Here is an 18,615-nt window from a genome sequence, read left to right as displayed (position 1 = left end):
AGGTCTTGTATTGGGATGAAAAATAACCTGAAAATGTATTCACAGAAAAATATAGGAATATAAAATTAGAAAAGTATATTCATACACTATTATTTACAACTATTTATAGGCCTAAGATCAGGCTGCATTAAGACTAGTTTGCTGTTACAAGGAAACAAATGGAAGTTTGGTCTGTTCTGTGGAGTCAACCTCAACAACTTCAACAACAAAACTATAGTCACTTCATATGAAGAACGCACCAATTCAGAACACTGTTGATTAAACGTGGCATACAACACAGACTCGCTAATGGTACTGACTGATTCTTAAAAGGTCTGTCTTTCATTTGATGTACGATGTTGCCATAATTAGGCACCCTTTTTGATAATTAAGATAAAATCATTAGTAGTATGTGCTGGTACCATACGGTACTGAAAGTCCTTCCTGGGAGGAAAGCATTGGGTTTTCAAAATACCTCATTTGGATACACAGGCAATAGGATGTAATATGTTAAGTGCATTCTAAGTGTTCTTGCCATACATTTTATTTTTGTATCAGGTTCCCACATTGTTACATACTTTTCTCAGTCTTTTCTCAGAAATTTGAAGAGTGTTAAATAAGTATATTCTACATATATGGTGACAAGTATCGCAAAGAAGTTCAATGTACGATTATGAATACATTTTTTTTCATTTTATGATTTTCTTACCTGCTTAGCAGATTTTGAAACATACACACTGCCAATATTTCAGCAACATTTCTTGTATTTCTGTCTTCAAAGAGATTCATAACATTTTCTCTTACATCTGGGTTTTTCCTTTTTCTAACTTTCTAAACTTATTTTGAAATTGGATAATAAATCATCTTGTGTATGTTGTGTGTTTGTTCCTAACTGGTTTTCATCATGTTATTGCAGCTTGTAGGGTATGCCATATCTACAACTTAAGAAGCTAATGACCAGCTGTTAGGCAAGAGAACAAGCATCTAACTTGGCTATGGAATGCATGTATAATCAAAGAACTGTAGTATAATCCCATCTGTTAATGATGGAGAAAATTTGGTTGGACAGGCACATAGCATTACCACCAAAGAGCTTGGATTTGTGAATGACTAAAATCGGGCAGAACCTGAGTAGGAATGTAATTGCAGTTGCCTTATCAACTACGATATAAATTAAAACATACAGGCCAACCTAATTCTTGGAAATTTTTGGTGAATTTGAAAAATATTTGAATAACAATATAGCAATAAAGAACATAGGCCTATCACTGTACTTTCAAGATATAACTTGAATGAATTTGAATGAATATTCATTTTATGCTAGCTGCAATCTCCAATAGCTGCAATGAATTCACTTTTTTGTCATCCTCTCATCTCCCTTTTATCATCTCTTTCAATGCCAATGTCACAGTACACATTCCTTAATTCTTTCACATGATCTTCCTTACCTCTCACATCTACAGACTGTATTAGATTATTACAAGAAGGACTAGCATTTAAAACTATTAACAGTATCAAAGAAGAGAAATTGCTAAACTAAACTAAATATTTATTAGGATACTAGAGATGCACAACTAACATCAAATGTTCCTTGGCAACTTTGTACTCTAGCCCAAAAAATCAATATTATCAGTTTTATTTCAGTGTATCAGTAGTTATCAGTAGTAAGCAAACAAGTTTTAATACCCATACATGACCAGTTTAATGACATAGGAAGTATTTGATATTAAAGTAGAATTTCTGAGGAAGCCAATGAGGAAATTAATGATCAGATGGTTCTAACATGATATATCACAAAAAAATTCAAGATTGGAAATAGGAAAAGATGGAGACATCATCATGACCAATGCAGTGTGTAAAAATAAAACTCAATAACATATACCAGCAATAAAAGGCATATAATAGAAAAAGACTTATTTCAATACCAAACCAGTCCATGAAATGAAATGAAATGAAATGAAATGAAATGAAATGAAGAAAACTAAAGGCTGAAATTATAATATAATTTATGATGGAAATAATCTCTCATGTGACTTTAAAATTATTTTAACTTCCAAAGTGTGATTTTTAATAAGATAAAAAAAAAAGCAAATTTCATTTATTAAGAAGTATTTATACGTACAACAACATTAAAATGCATACCTCGAATACGTCCGCCTCTTCTCCCATGCTCGTGTTTCACTATCTCCACAACGTTGGAGACGGTGTCGCTGAACCCAATGTCGTGGTGGTGCGGAGGGTGGGGGTGGTGAGAAAGGTGTGGGTGACAACGCGGAGACGGGCTACGCCGGATAGGGGTTGGGGAACGCCCTCTCCTGAAATGACAAATTCTTATAGAACAATAGTTCTAAATTCTATGCTCAAAATGTCAACTTAATACCAGATTACATCCTTCATTACTTATTATTTCCCAGTGAGAAACTTTGTGATGCAACTCATTTGTAGATGTAACATATTAAATAAAACATACTTTAAGAGTTATGTTTTAAAAAAACCCTTACAAGAGTTTCCCAACCTGCAAAATATTCTGGTAACTGCTTAGATCTTTTAGATTTATATTCATTCTTTTCCATTGTTATATCACAGTACCTTCTGAGAAGCAGTTATTAAGTATATTGTCAGGAGGATATGTTCATAAACTCTTTTGGAAATGAGGTGGCTATGATTGCTCTCTTTTGCTATTACCCACTATTCTGCTCAGATTTCAAATCCTGCCAATATTTCACTTAGCAGGACTTCCACATGCCATTCTTAGCTAATTTTCTTATACACATACAAACATGCTTAAAGAAGTAAAAATATGATTCCCATATAACTTGATCAACTGTTAATTGCTAGCAACATAATAGTATACAGCATGGTTCAGCCACCCCTTCCAATGTAGTTTTATGCAACCCACAATATCCATTCCATCCTGAAAACATCTGCCCTGCCGGTATGCTCAGACAACACAACTGGATATCTTGGTATTTACCGCCTCACCATGATAATACGCTGTAATGTTATACTCATATTAAACACTGGGAGACATGTGTGTGCCTTCTAGATCATATGAGCCTGACACGCCAGCGAAGCACTAAATTGATATAATGACCGCAGTAAACCTAATACTTGCAATAAGCTGCCCAGTGTGCCATACGGAACCGTAGTGTTGTTGGTAAAGGCATGGTGGAGTGGGCTTGCATGTCAGGTGGGAGGTTCAAGTCCGGGGCGAAGATTACAAATTTTTGATACATTTGTTTAATACGTACCACACGCAATGTAAATTCACTTGCTTGCATGCAAATTGTGTGTGAATGAATGGTTTGTAGCCCTAAGAAGGACTGATTAGTTAGCAGGCCGGACACATACAGATGGGAAGTAATAGGAACACACCTGCCCTGACAATGTTTTATCACAGCAAATGCTCGATGTGATGACCGTTTTGGGTTATGCACATTTGGGCCCGGTGTCTAATAGATAGTCTTGCACGCTGAAGCATTCCAGGTGTAATTGTTCGGCAGACATCCATGATGAATTGCTGGAGCTGGTCGGGGTTTTCTGGTGCTTAAGTGTAAACAACGTTCTTCAAATGTCCCCACAAGAAGAAGTCTAACAGCATTAAATCTGGTGATTTGGTGGGCCAAGGAACAGGGCCTCCTTGTCCTATCCATTTCCCTGGCAGTTCCTCGTTCAGATGGTTATGAATGGGCAAAGTCTAATGTGGTGGAGCTCCATCCTGTTGCAACCACATTGTCAAACGATCATGCAAGGGCACATCCTCAAGCAGCAGTGGGAGTTCCTGACTCAGAAAGTGCACTCGCCATCACACTTGATGGGCTGCCTGTCACACCCAGTGCGGATTGTCCGGGCTCCAATAGTGCATGTTGTGGCGATTGACGTTCCCATTATTGTGGAAGCATGATTCGTCCAAGAACAAGATATGCGATTCAAATGCTGCATCATTGTCCAGCCTGCCTAATAGCCACTGACAGAACTCCATTCAAGCTTCAAAATCCTGCCCATGGAGCTCTTGGTGTAGCTCAAGATGGTATGGGTGAAATTTATGTTCATGCAGTATTCGCCAGACGGACGGCTGGCTGGTGTTCACCTTTTGTGCAATCGTCCTTGTACTGATGTGTGGATTATTACGAGCTGCCTCCAGAACGGCCCCTTCTGTTTCCCCCGTTGTAACGGGCCTATCGCGGACTGGTGGCTGGTTGGAAATCACGCCTGTTGTCCTTAGGCGTCTATCAATATGGCGGAATGTTGTAGCAGCCGGGTGTCTTCTGTTGGGATACCGTTCCTGGTACAGATGTAGTGCCTCACACATGTTTTGTCTTGCTTCCCTATAAATGAGGAGCATGTCAACGTATTCCTCTGTGGAAAACATGCCAAATGACAACAGAGATTACAGTACATTCAGGTCCTAACCAGCAGAGTATGCTCAGGGCACAACATGAATAACAGCATCATTCTACTGTTTGATTGTGGCAAACGTGGGCCTGTGTTGACATATTCACACATCATAGCGATGCAAAAATATCTGAATGATGCAGGACTTAAACCGCCACTGGCACATTCCGTCGACTGCTATGCAAACACCTAACCACATCCACTATGCTACACTGCTGGAAACCCCCTTTAAACAACAAGCATCACACTGCTGGAAACATGCTGGTAGTACAATGAGAGTGGAGTACATGTGCCATATGGTTCAATGTTTAGGACATTAATTACTGCACTGTTACCTAGTTTTATGCATTGATTCCCCTCTTCGTTACACCCGGTCACGAGGCACGACACATTGACATAGTTACATGGTAAAAGGACGTTGCTACATGATTTCAAGGTGTCATGTTTTGCGAACGGATGATATAACATTTCGCTAGGGTTCAGAATCGTGTGCAAAATGTGCTCACTGAATATTAGTACCATACAGTATGCCTGCAAAGTAATAGGACCCCTATAACCATGTGCATGTTAGTTGGGCTGCAGCAAACGATACTGGATTGTGCTGCTGAATCACACTACATATGGTATATATTTATAAAGTACACCATCAAGCCAGGATTCCAATATAATCAAAGATATGACACGAATATCATCAGGATTACAGATGACATCAAAAAACATCAGTGACATGGGGTCAGTGGGATTACTATCAATATTCATATTATTTATGTAACTATCATTTAGCTATTAATATTTATTCCTCACCAATAATATCATTGCACATAGACAAATTATTATTGTCATATTACTTATTAGTTAGTTGTTTTAGCTTATTTATTTGTTTTGGTGCACAATATTACTCCTAAAATACTCTCTAGAGGGTATTACAAACATTGCACCAATTCTAAGTCTATTATCCACAAATGTAAATTATCTATGGTATACAATGCAGTAGTTTTGGAGTCCGTATAAGACAAACACACATACATACTGTAGTTTCACTTTTATATATATATTATAGTTTTAAACAGTGCATTGAATGGTTGATTATTCCACTTGTAACCATTTAGCTTTACTTTTATGTGCCAAGAATATGCACAAGGACTTTTTAGTTCAACTTCATTATAAATGTGAATATTACTGTTTATTATAAGTGCCAAGAAGACATATTTTCTTTATTTAATTATTTTATGTACTGGTAACAATTTAAAGGCATAAAAATACTGTGAACGTTCAAACCTGCAACTTGCTCAAGAAGAAACACCAAAGACATTTATTTTATTTTTGTAATATAACAATGCCCAAAGTGGCACACTGGTGCAAAACTTTGGCAATGAAGAATGAGTTAGCTGGAAAATTGATAATTTCTAATAACGTACCAATTATATTGGAATTGCCTCCTTCTGGAACATCTAACTGGTCTTTTTTCCAGGCACCATCCTCTCTAAATACTTCCTGGGAATCCAAGTCTCCTGCATTCACTTTACATGGACACACTATTTCAGCCATGCAGCTCTCAGTCTTTCCTCCATTGTTGAGTTCACCTGCATGTCTCTTCTGATTCTGTACCTTCTTTTCTTCTGCACAGCTGATCTTAAAAATGTTCACCTCCATAGTGTAATGGTAAGCGCTATTAGATGTCTTCCTTGGGGAGCCTGGGTTCGATACCTGTTCTGCCAGAAGTTTAAGATTGATAGGAGGGCTGGTATGCAGTTAAATAGGTACATCTAATTCATCTCCATTGGGTGTGTGCCTGAAAAGTGCTACACCACCTCGGGGCGAGAACATTAAATTTTCCGCTTTCGTAGTGTAATGGTTAGTTCTAATAACTGCCATCTTCAATAGTCTGGGTTTGATTCCCACACTGCCAGAGATTTAAAAATGACAGAAGGGCTGGTAAGTGGTTGGAATGGTACATGAAGCTCACCTCCATTAGGGGTCTGAGTGTGAAAAGAGTTGCACCACCTCATGGGAAGTGCACAAATTTACTTTTTTTAAATCTTAGAAACTTCATTTCACATGCTTGTAATTTACTAAACATCTTGTGTATTTAATATACAACTCTCCAAGCTGTATGTCAAAGATTGGCAGAAAGTAAATTTTGAACATTGTCTGTTTTGCTCTTAAAAGAACTGTCTTGTCCCAGACTAGATTCTGTACTTTGTAGATGATGTTCGACTATGAAGTATGTTTCGAGCTGTCAGTGAAGAGTTGGCATGTGTGGAATATTTCCAGCTGTCAGTGGAGAGTTGCCATGGAGTGACATAAGTAGGCAAATAAGCTTGAGTGGAGCTTTTAAAAGCAGGAAAGATCATAATACAAAGATAAAGTTGGAATTCAAGAGGACAAATTGGGGCAATTGTTCATTTATAGAATGATGAGTACGTGATTGGAATAATTATCAAGGGAAATGAATACTGAATTTTCACGACTGAATTTTTGTTCTGTACTTAACATCTCTTCAACACATACTACATGTGCGTAGCACGACCTAATAGGTTGGAAGTCAATTTCGATTACAATGCGGTCGTGAAAATTCAATATTCATTGACTTGGCCCTCAATGGGCGACTTAAACACACTCTACAGTGTGATGGCAGTAGTGCCAGACCTGTAGCTCAGATCCTTTCCAACAGAACAAAGATGATCTAGGCCACCATAGCTCAATTGGTAGAGCAACCTACGCGAAATCGGGAGGTTGTGGCTTCGGATCCCACTGGTGTCCGGTTGGCCATTTTTATTCTGTACTTAACATTTCTTCAACATGTACTAAATGTACGCAACATGACCTAATAGGTTGAAAGTCAATTTCGATCAAGGGAAATGTTCAAAAAATGTCCAAGTTCTTTGAAAATATTTCAGAAAAAAGGTAGTAAACAACTGATAGGGAATCTGCCACCTGGATGACAGCACTAAATGCAGATCATTGGAACCAACCAACCAACCGACCGACCGACCCACCCACCCACCCAACCCACCCACCCACTATTGATCCGCTCTTAGGGCATTCGCCCAGGTGGCAAAACCTGTTGTTTTCCTAGCCTTTTCCTAAATGATTGCAAAGAACTCTCAAAACCTTCATACAATATTTGAATCTTCTGAATCAGAGATTTTGAAACTTTAATTTATCTAGACTCTCCCACATTTTACTTCTCGGTATGCTGTCATAAGTTTTTTCCTAACACATTAACAGCCAAGCCATTCTGGCTTCCCTCTTGTAAAATCCCAAATTGATTTTAACAATCTCCGTATTTCCCATTTCTCAATGCCTATAATTGCCCATAAAGCATAAATGAAGTTAAAATTGTACAAATAGTTGTGGATGAAACCGTAGTGCTGATAGGGGCTGCATTTTTAATTTTGGTCATTACTGTCATATAAAATTGACCTGCCGACAAGACCAGGCAGTGGTCATCTTTAGCTCTCTGCAAGGAAAACTGATTCTTGAGTTGGTTACAATGCTATTGTTTTGTGTGAGAACTTCAAGTGACTGCCTGTAGCCATTATTACTGTTTTCATTTGAAGTTTGTCCTGTGTTTTGTGTAATAATAGCTGCAAATATGAGTAATTATTTAGATTCTTCATGCTACTTATTGTCCTGAATCAAGTAAGCCTGAACAAGCTGATGAGTTTATGAGCAAGTATTCTGATAGTGATGATTTCATGAGCACAAATGACATCCTGGTGAAGCCTGTGGTAATTCAGGCCATAATTTGGAATTTCTATCACCCAGTGATGGTGTTCGGAAAGTGATTTTCCAGGTGAGATACCACAATAAATGAAAATGAATGTGATATACAAGAGGCAGACAAAGACACAGAATGGGACACATTAAGGCAAACAAAAACATTTTCCTTTTACTGATAATTCAGGTTATAGTTTTAATTTGCCATGTACAGCAAACTCATTTGACTGCTGCAAGCATTTTTGACAGATGAAATTATTCAGCTTATGGTGGATAAGACAAACCAAAATGCAGCTAAAGGCACTTTTATTTGTAGATTACAATGAGGGGCATGCAGCTATAAGCTTGCATCCGGGAGATAGTGGGTTTGAACTCCACTGTCGGCAGCCTTGAAGATGGTTTTCCGCGGTCTCCCATTTTCATTCACAAGGCAAATGCTGGGGCTGTACGTTAATTAAGGCTATGGCTGCTTCCTTCCCACTCCTAGGCCTTTCCTCTCCCACTGTCACCATAAAACCTATCTGTGTCAGTGCGACGTAAAGCAAATTGTAAAAAAAAAGTAGTAGTTTACAACGAAGTAGCAGAATTCACAAATAGCGACCTACAAATTGCAAGAAAATGATAAAAATTTCTTGGCCTTCTACTGTTGGTGGGATTAGCATTGTTTCCCAGGATCAGTGATTACTGGTTAAAGAAAATACCATATAAAATATTTGAGTAGGAAATGATTTCAGCTACTGCTCTGATTCTGAAACTTCAATGATAGTGAAAAATGGTACACAAAGGTCATCTTGCAAAAATATTGCCTCCTTCTTTAAAAGCTGAAAGAACTATTACTGACATTAAAAAGCTCTGAAGAAAATCTGGTTATAGGCGAAAACATGATTCTGCTCCAAGGGAAACTACAGGAGAAGTCTGTTATAGCGAGAATTCATAAGAGTGAACGGACTGTCGATATATCTGATTTTTCGTAAAAGTTGGAAAAACCCATACACATTAAAATCGGTATGAAATCCCAATCAGTTTGTTTAATACTTGCGATTTTGTGGATGATATCCACACTACTGCTTATTCGTTTGTTATTTTTCAAAATCTGATACTACTTGAAAGTGTATGTTCAATTTCATTCTGAAAAATTATAGTATCACTCCAGAAGCCTCTGTGGAAAACATTCCAGTTTTCTTCTTCAAACCAGTTACAATAGAGACAATACGCGACAGTCTGAAATAAATCGAGGGACAGCGATTAGAGCTCTGTCTAGCGGAGTGACCTGGAGTTACTGATTCTGTCATAAGAGCACGTGTATTCGTTTGTGAAGTTTTTGGCATTATTTATGCGTTTGCAGTAAGTTGACATAAGTAAATAGTAGTGTGTGTCATTCCTTTATATCTCCTCCCAACATGAGTGGAATGATATGTGCTGTGTTTGGCTGCAATAACTAAGAAGTGCAGAAGGACTCTCGGTCTTTCTTCCATTTCATTCGTGACAAGAAAATCTAAGTAAATATTGTGTCTGTATATATATTCCTTCAGTGACAAAGATATTTTTATAGTACTTCCTAAACTTCTGACATGCGTGACCCATACTTTAACTGGCTTAAAATATAAGTTTATTTTATTGTTAGTGCAGCAGTTAACCTTCAGAACTGATGTGTTGTTGTAGGTGTGATCTGTGGGTTTTGATTTAATTCAGGAAAATGCATATGCATATGTGTGTGCTGGTTGTGTTCCAAGTTACCCCATTTGGAATGCCATAATGTGTTGTCAAGCACTGAAGAAAATATGGGTAACTTGAAATGTACATATTTTGTTGAAACAATATGATGATGCAAATTTGCTTTACCCTAATGTAATGGCAAGTATTACTTATAGGAACATTTTGAATGTTTCTGAGGCTAAATTTATAGATTTTCTTTCTATTAGTAGGCTTCAAGTTAAGAGGAAAATTGTCCAGCCCTTAAATGTCAAGTTCATTGAATCATACGTGTAAGGAACGTGCCGATATTTTTATTGGCAAGTGTCTTAATGTGATAATACAATATTTTTTAAATAAGAAAAAAGACAAATCTAGCCGTGAAAGTTCAGGTAGGAATGCTAAAGCTAAAAAAGTAATGTATAATGAAAGATCAAGCCCTTTCACAGCGGTCCATTTCACTTCTTGATTATATGTCTAATTACAGTCTTTAAATAATAACCTGTTAAATACCATATTTACGCAAATAATCCCCGCCACCGAATAATCCCCACACCCTAACTTTACGTAGGCCGATTTTGAAAAAGTGCCAACATTGATGCAAATAAAACCTGCACCCCAATTTCGTGCCTCAATTTTTTTTTAAATATGCGGATTTTATTTGCGTAAATACGATAATTCTTCGTTCAATTAATCCAGAATTGCTTTAGCAACTTTGAAGTTAATATCTTAATAGCACTTTCTTTCTAGACATAATTTATTTATCCATTTCCATATATGCATTTCCCATTGATATTTGAATTTAGCGCGAATTTCTAGCTCACGCCACTAGAAGTGCCACTTGCGAATTGTCTCCCATTTTAACAAGGCTAAATCTGGAAATGTCGCATATTGTCTCTACTGTATTTGTTCAAACACAGCCACCTAACCTAACCGCGTATTATGTATCATGAAAACATATTTCAAGCACACATAGAGAAATGATAACCTCCTTGCTACAAATTTACATTGGAGCAGCCTTTACAAAATTTAACTATACATGAAAAAATATAAACTATCCTCTGAAATCAGTGGTGTACTGTACCATATCTTGAGGTGTATCACATTCTTACTTAATTTTAGTGTATAACATTAAAATTAAGCAATTGTTTCCTTTAACCTTTATTTCTAATGAGTTAACAACTGCTATCGGCCACGTTATTTATGCATTTATAAGGAAAACATGTTATCCTCTTTCATTTTGAGTTTTCTTTTAGAGAACAGTTGACGGATATTACTAATCAACTCCGACATCGCCTCCGAATGTCGACGAGAGAGCTCGCAAGTGTACAAAGCGAGAAAACAATATGGTACCGAAGATGATCGATCACATTTTGTGGCAAATGTTTCAGTTTTCTTATTCAAACAGCGCCACTTAACCTAACTTAACCGTACTATATGTACCACGAAAACATATTCCAAGCGGCAATAGCGAAATAACATTCTTGCTAGCCTATAAATTTACATCGGAATTGCCTCTCCGATATTTAACCATACGCGAGAAAATATAAACTAACATCTGAAATCAGTGATGCACTCCGTCATATCTTGAGGTGTATCGCATTCTTACTTAATTTCAGTGTAGAGTATTTAATTTTTATTTTTTTTGCTATTTTACTTTACATCGCACCGACACAGATAGGTCTTAAGGCAACGATGGGACAGGAAAGGCCTAGGAATGGGAAGGAAGCGGCCGTGGCCTTAATTAAAGTACAGCCCCAATATTTGCCTGGTGTGAAAATGGGAAACCATAGAAAACCATTTTCAGAGCTACCGACAGTGGGATTCGAACCCACTATCTCCCAGATGCGAGCTCAGAGCTGTGCGCTCTTAACCGCACGGTCAACTCACCTGGTAGTATTAAAATTAAGCGATCGTTTACTTAGTCTTTATTTCTAACAAGTCAACTGCTATCGACCACCTTATTTACCGGTACGTATTTGTTACAAAAACCTGTTCTCTTTCATTTCTAATTTTCTTTACGGAACAGTAGTTGAAGGGTATTACTAATCGACTCTGATCAACTCCGACATCTTTATTTCTAACAATTTAACAACTGCTATCGACCACGTTATTTATGCATTTATTATGAAAACATATTCTCTTTCATTTTGATTTTGCTTTACGGAATAGCAGTCTACAGGTATTACTAATCGACTCCAACATCGACTTTGAAGGTCGACGAGAGAGCTCGCAAGTGCACACAATGAGAAAACTATACCGTACCAAATATGATCGATTGCATTTTGTGGCAAATGTTTTAGTTTTCTTATTCAAACAGCATCAAGCGCCAGTAGAGAAATAATAATCTTTTCACTATAAATTTACATAATAATAGCCTTTCTGAAAGTTAACCAGACGTGAGAAAATTAACTAACCTCTGAAATTAATGATGCACTCTGTCATATCATCTTGAGGTGTATCCCATTCTTACTTAATTGCAGTATTTAACACTAAAATTAAGCAATTGTTTATTCAGCCTTTATTTTTAATTTAACAACTGCTATTGGACCCGTTATTTACGCATTTATTATTAAAACATGTTATCCTCTTCCATTTCTAATTTTCTTTATGGAAAACAGCAGTCAATGGGTATTGCTAATTGACTCTGTCATTGCCTACAAATGTCGACAAGAGAGCCTGCTAGTGGACATAGCGAGGAAACGATTCGAAAGATGATCGATCTTTGCTGGGTGCATAAATATCGGTAATGGAAAATATTGCGCACGCTTAATTGCTCGTAATAATGGATGCGTCAGTGACAAGGCTCTCACTGTAACTGAAGGATACTACACAGTTTAATATAGGAATTTAAAGGGACTGGCAAAAACTGTTGTTATAGCAGGATTCTCGTTATATGCCGCACTTGTTATAACGGACTTCTACTGTAGTTTTCCACTAGTACTGCATATTCCCAATGAGGCACTTAAGTATGGATGCAAGATAATCAAAGTTTGTGATATGAGTGGATATATCTATGGTGTAAATGTTTATATGGGGAAAGGAGCTATAATGAACAGAGGCATGTCTATGGCAACATCTGTGGTTATGGAACTGATGAATAATTATGCAGACAAGGGCCATGTGCTGTATGTAAACAACTATTACACCTCTATGGAACTAGCAAATCAACTGCTGTCAGGGAACACCCATCTTGTTGGCACAATAAAGAAGAACTGCAGAAGTTTGCCCTGGGACCTGCTTGCTAAAAAATTGAAAAGAGGGAAAAGACTTGTCTTGAGAATGCAAGCAGTGTTGTGATGACAAAATGGCTTGACAAAAGAAAAGTCAACATGATATCCACGAAACACCATGTTGATTTTGTTGACACATGGCAATGGAACAGAAAAATATAATTTTCAAGCCCCTTGTAGCAGTTAGTTACAATAAAGCCAGAATGAGGATAGATGTTTCAGACTAGATGTCATCCTACAGCACTGTTGTCAGAAAAACAGTGAGGTGGTATCGTAAAATTGTTGAGGAATTTCTTCTGGGAACAGTTGTTGTTAATTCTTGGCTTGCTTATAAAAGTAACATAGGAGCAAACAAGAGTCGACTTAAGACCTATGGAATGTTCATAGCCACATTTAAAGAAAACCTAGCTCATGGGGCTAGAAGACAGTCATCCTGCCTGTAAAAGTGACTAGGCACCACTACCTGTTAAATCTGACATTTTTATAGAAGAAGGAAAGAACAGAAGAATCTGTAGGAACAGCAAAGTTTGCTACAGAAGGTCTATGGAAGCAGATCGTAAGAAGGCAAAGAATCTGAAGAAGGTGACAACATTCTATGGACAGTTTCTCAATAATACTTTCTTGTGTAAAGACTGTTTCAAAACTCTTCATAAGTAATCTGTTGAAGATGTTTCAAAGATGTCCTTTGATGTCTAGGTTATTTCAATTCTTTTATGTGCATTATTCACATCCTTTATAACTTCAATAATAATTGTTCCAAAACTACCTTTTTTGTATAAATATAGAGTACCTATAACATCATACTTCACTTTTAATCCCAGGATCATCCTGCTAGTGTATGTGACAGGTGAAGCCTTCCTGTAGGAAATGACACATAAATTCACCAGAAAGGAGACCATGGGGTTTAGATGGAGGAAGAGGACCCCAGCACCAATAACAGATAAAATGAAAAAACTCTCTCCTGTCAGCGAAGTCTGTACTTCTGAGAAGTGGTTGCAAAAGGCATCTGAGGAGTGATGAAAGTTACACCTGGCAGTAAGTACAAAATGCCTTTGGAAGGGGTGACGCTACCGTAATAATAACCTAAATATGAGTATGGTACTTCTAACCTTGGCTCAGAAAAAGTTTGGGCGAACCCTACAAGTGACATGTAGTTCCTTGAGTACCGGGAGAACTGTGAAAAATAGGCGACTGGTAGCCAACATCATAAAGGTGGGCATAATTAACCTTATGACCCTGACAGAACAGGCAGAAGTAGTAGTGGATTATATGGAGCAAGAGAATATAGAAATGATGGGGTTGAGCAAAGTTAAATGGAAGGGGAAAGGATAGAAGAGAATGAGGAAAGGATATATACTATACTGGAGTGGTGGCCAAGAGGCAAAAAGTGGAGTGGGTGTGAGAATTTCAAAACAGCTGGAGAAGTCTGTGGACGTGGTAGAGTACAGGTGTCATCACGCAGTTGCTCAAAGAAGACGGTGCTACTTGCTCCATTTGGGACGGCTGGCTGCCACATGAGAAGAGAGCAGCAGACAGGCGGGTTGCATATCATAGTGGTACATGCAGAAAACTCATAGAGACAAACAACAAAATCAACAGTGATACTAATTTGGAGCATGGACCATGCGGAACGAACAGGACACAGATAATAGAGTAGAACAGGGCAAGAAAATTATTCAACAAAGGAAAAACACAATAGTGTGCAATATGTCTTGAATAAAAACATTTTCATGATTAAGCAACTAAATTTTTGGGACATGAGTATTTATTGAAAGAAAATATAGTTTAAGGGATTTGTACACATTCTTTGCACTTGCTTTAAACTACATTTTTATATATGTATGGCATTTATGACTATGACAACAAACTAAATTAACAGAATAAGTTATTTTATCTTTGCTTTTTTAATTATTCCATAAAGAATGGCTAAGGAATGCAGATAGAGGAACTGTGAGTGTAGTCAGGCATTAAGGAGTACGAGGGAGGAGTTGGAGAGTTTGAGGGAGATACTTAGGATTCTCTCAGAGGACAGGAAAGAACCTAGGGCTCAAGTACAGGATACAATAGGTGTACAAGAGGGATGGGAAAGAAAGGGGGGAATTGTAGGATAGGTGGCCTAATGTTTTAAGGGGAAGGATATTGTTAGCTAAGGGCTCTATTGAGGAGCTGAATTAAGGACAGGTGTCTGTGAGAAATTGTTATGAGTCACTGTAGGTAGCACAACAGAGGGAAGTTGAGGAACAGGAAACTGTTGCTGAGGAGTGTGGAGTAAGAGGAAAGAAAAGGTAGGAAAGGGAAGTTTGTTGTTGTTTAAAGGGACCTGACAGCTAGGTCATCAGCCAGAAAGGGAAGTATAGAATAGAGAATAGAAAAATAAAGGTGGAACAGGGTCATGGGAGGGAGAAAAGGGAGGAGAAAATAGTTTCTGCTGCCATCAGAAAATAGGGGAGAACAGGAGGCGACGGGATCAAATGAGGTGGGTAGGGTTGAGGCTCTGTTAGACATGTGGGGAACGTGTGTGGAGGAAAGAGAACCAGGGTAGAGTGTTATCCAGAAATTAGATTAAGACAGATATTGAGGAAAGTAGAAGGGAAGGAGGGGGGAAAGGAGAAGGAGGTAGTGTTTCACGTTGGTGCCAATAAAGTAAGGCAAGCAGGTATAAGTACCAACATACCGTATTTACTCGTGTAATAGACCCCCCTCACATATTAGACCCCCTTAGCTTTTCGAGACGAAGAAAATGAAAAAAATAAATTTTGCATAGAAGACCCCCAACGTAATTCGTCAGAGAAGCACGTACAAGCCTTACTGCAGCTCTGATGACATCACACAAATTTGTGAATAGTTTTGTCCATACGACACACGCAATGAAAACACCTGCTGAAGTCATGCAGTACATCTGTGTTCCATAGTTAAGAAATGTCAGCCTCGGTAGCATAGGCCTACTGCAGCTCTGATAACGTCGCACAAATACGTGAATAGTTTTGTGTCCGACCCACACATTGCAAGCACGCATTAGTCATGTATATATGTCTGTGTTTTGTAGTTAAGAACGTCCACCAGCGTAATGGTTAGCACAATTAGCTGCCATTCTCGGGAGCCTGAGTTCGATTCCCGGTACCATATTGCCAGAGATTTACTAATGGCAGGAAGGTTGATATGCGGTAAAAATGGTACATGCAACTCTTTTCCACTGGAGGCCTGTCTAAAAAGAGCTGCACCACCTCGGCATGTGGAAACGAATTTACTCTAGTTAAGTAATAGTCACAGTTGCTGCTATTAATATACTGGTAGCAAGTGATCGTTTAATATCTTGTAACTTGGGCCAATAGGGATAGTTTTTTTATTTTTTGGAGAGAAGTAGGTTTAAAACGTGATTAAAACAATCCAATCTTAATTATTGTTTTACTCGCCAATGTACCTGACAAATAATAATAATAATAATAATAATAATAATAATAATAATAATAATAATAATAATCCTCTTGGGCTCAGGTGGCAGCACGCCGGCCTCTCACCACTGGGTTCTGTGGTTCAAATCTTGGTCACTCCATGTGAGATTTATGTTGGACAAAGCAGAGGCGGGACAGGTTTTTCTCTGGGTACTCCAGTTTTCCCTGTCATATTTCAATCCAGCGGCAGTCTCTAATATAATTTCATTTCAACTGTCATTCATTAATCATTGCCCCAGAGAAGTGGGACAGGCTTCGGCAGCCGGCACAATTCCTATCCTCGCCGCTGGGTGGGGGCTTCATACATTCCATTCCTGACCCAGTTAAATGACTGGAAACAGGCCAGAGACAAGAAGCCATTGGTCTAACACATCAGGAGTCTTTAGCAGAGAGCCATTAGTCCATATTCTTTATGACATTTTCTTCTGCAGTAGTTGGTAACAAAATCTGATTCAGCTTTTTTTTTCGGGAGTGACATAATATTGCATTAAATTTCATCCTATGGAAGCAGCTGTTGCCACAGGAAATATTGATGATGCATGATTATTGATCTTACATTATAAATTTAAACATACTTCTCTCCTCTAATACAAGGTAAGATTTCCATCAATTACCTCTCACTATAATATCATTTATGCTGAGGGAACCTCAACCCCTATGGGTTGTCAGTCCTCTTGCTGTAGCTCATGGAATTTCCTAGGTATTTTTCTTTACTCATTCTTCATTCAGCCAAGTTCCTTACATTTTTACTTCTTCTGTCTTGTCTCGTTTTGCCAGTCAAGATTCCAACAAACCTCATTTCAGCTGCACTGATACTACTTACATCCTTTCCTTATGCTCCATGTCTTTCACCTGAAGGTCAAGTTTTGTATGAAGTAAATTTGGTAAAATGTTCATAGGTATTTAAAGGGCACTATCCTGTTCCATATATTATGAACTTTTATTATTCTTTAAATGTTTCCTCCAGCTTGGAACCTGTTTGTAAGATTACTGGAAATTTTAGCCGACATTATTACAGAATTTAATAATTCTACACTGGTGGATTATAATTATAACTAACTTTATCTTATCCCAGTTATTTCTGGGGTTGTTCAAGTCACCCAGAATCATTTTGGTTTCAACCAGGGGCTTATGGCGGATGCCCTTCCTGACACCGTGTGATTTTTAAGATGAAAATCTCAACCCAGGACTGACCGGGATTTCTTCTGAGTGGAAACCGGCATCTAAGCTACTGAGCTAATCATATTATCATCATAGTCATCATCAACAACAAAGATAGCTGACAGGAAGTGCAGTTAAACTGTTAGCACTGTTTGGTAAACTCATACAAGGAAGTCGAGTCGAGCATGCAAAGCTGCTAAAATGAAAAGAATGAGTATAAAAATGGTGTGTCTACATGGGAGGTGAATTATATTTTCATAATAATAAAAATTACCAGATAACTACAGAAAAGTTGCAATGATTGAAGAAATAATGGTTAATGGTGCAAATGATTCAAAAATGGGAACATAAGAACTAAATTTGTAACTGTTTTGGCCCCAGTGATGATTTAAAAAATTTCACCACAAGTTGAAATGTAAGCTTATGCTTTATTTAGTCTAGTTTGAATATCATCATGTCCACGTAAGCTGTGCTGTAGTGTCACCTCAAAACAACCTCTTTTCCTTCCTACTCGATGGTGTTTGAATCGATTCTAAGTAGGATTACCTTCTGTCTGGCATCTGGAAGGAATATCTTAAAATCCTTAAATGACCTTTTCCTTTTTCGAAATTCGAACATTGAATGGTTTAAAAAATGTGCTTCCCATCTGTGCCAAGACAGTGTACAATATTATTCTTTAGGGACCTTGTATGGAACATTGAAATTAGGTCCTTTTATAACTGTGATTAAAACAATTTAGTAATTTATGCAGTCTTTTGCCATGTCAAAAACAAGGAGAAATTCTGTACATTTCACAGAGACTTTGCTCCTTGTCTTCATAAAAGAAAACATGTCTGACCACGAGGAAGACTTCTCTAAAAATATACTTTTAGCTAAATATAACTTCAAACTCTTAAACTGCTCAGAGTTTTATTGGTATGTTTTAAAAAGCCACATATTTTGCAACAAATCAGTATGTTTCTTAAATATGAGTGATGTTA

The 18,615-nt window shown here is 37.7% G+C and overlaps 1 protein-coding gene across 1 annotated transcript in view; it reads right to left on the bottom strand.

The window, feature by feature from the left end:
* Positions 1-18,615, bottom strand: part of cac (cacophony) — a 778,098-nt gene that overhangs the window by 41,803 nt on the left and 717,680 nt on the right. Inside the window, 1 exon segment of the mRNA XM_068225468.1 lies at positions 2,098-2,294. Coding sequence (XP_068081569.1) covers positions 2,098-2,294 — 197 coding nt within the window.

The sequence above is a fragment of the Anabrus simplex genome, chromosome 1 (genome assembly GCF_040414725.1).
Source record: "Anabrus simplex isolate iqAnaSimp1 chromosome 1, ASM4041472v1, whole genome shotgun sequence".
In the NCBI taxonomy this organism is placed as follows: domain Eukaryota; kingdom Metazoa; phylum Arthropoda; class Insecta; order Orthoptera; family Tettigoniidae; genus Anabrus; species Anabrus simplex.
The sequence above is the reverse complement of the archived record's forward strand: the minus strand, read 5'-3'. Positions and strand labels throughout refer to the sequence as shown.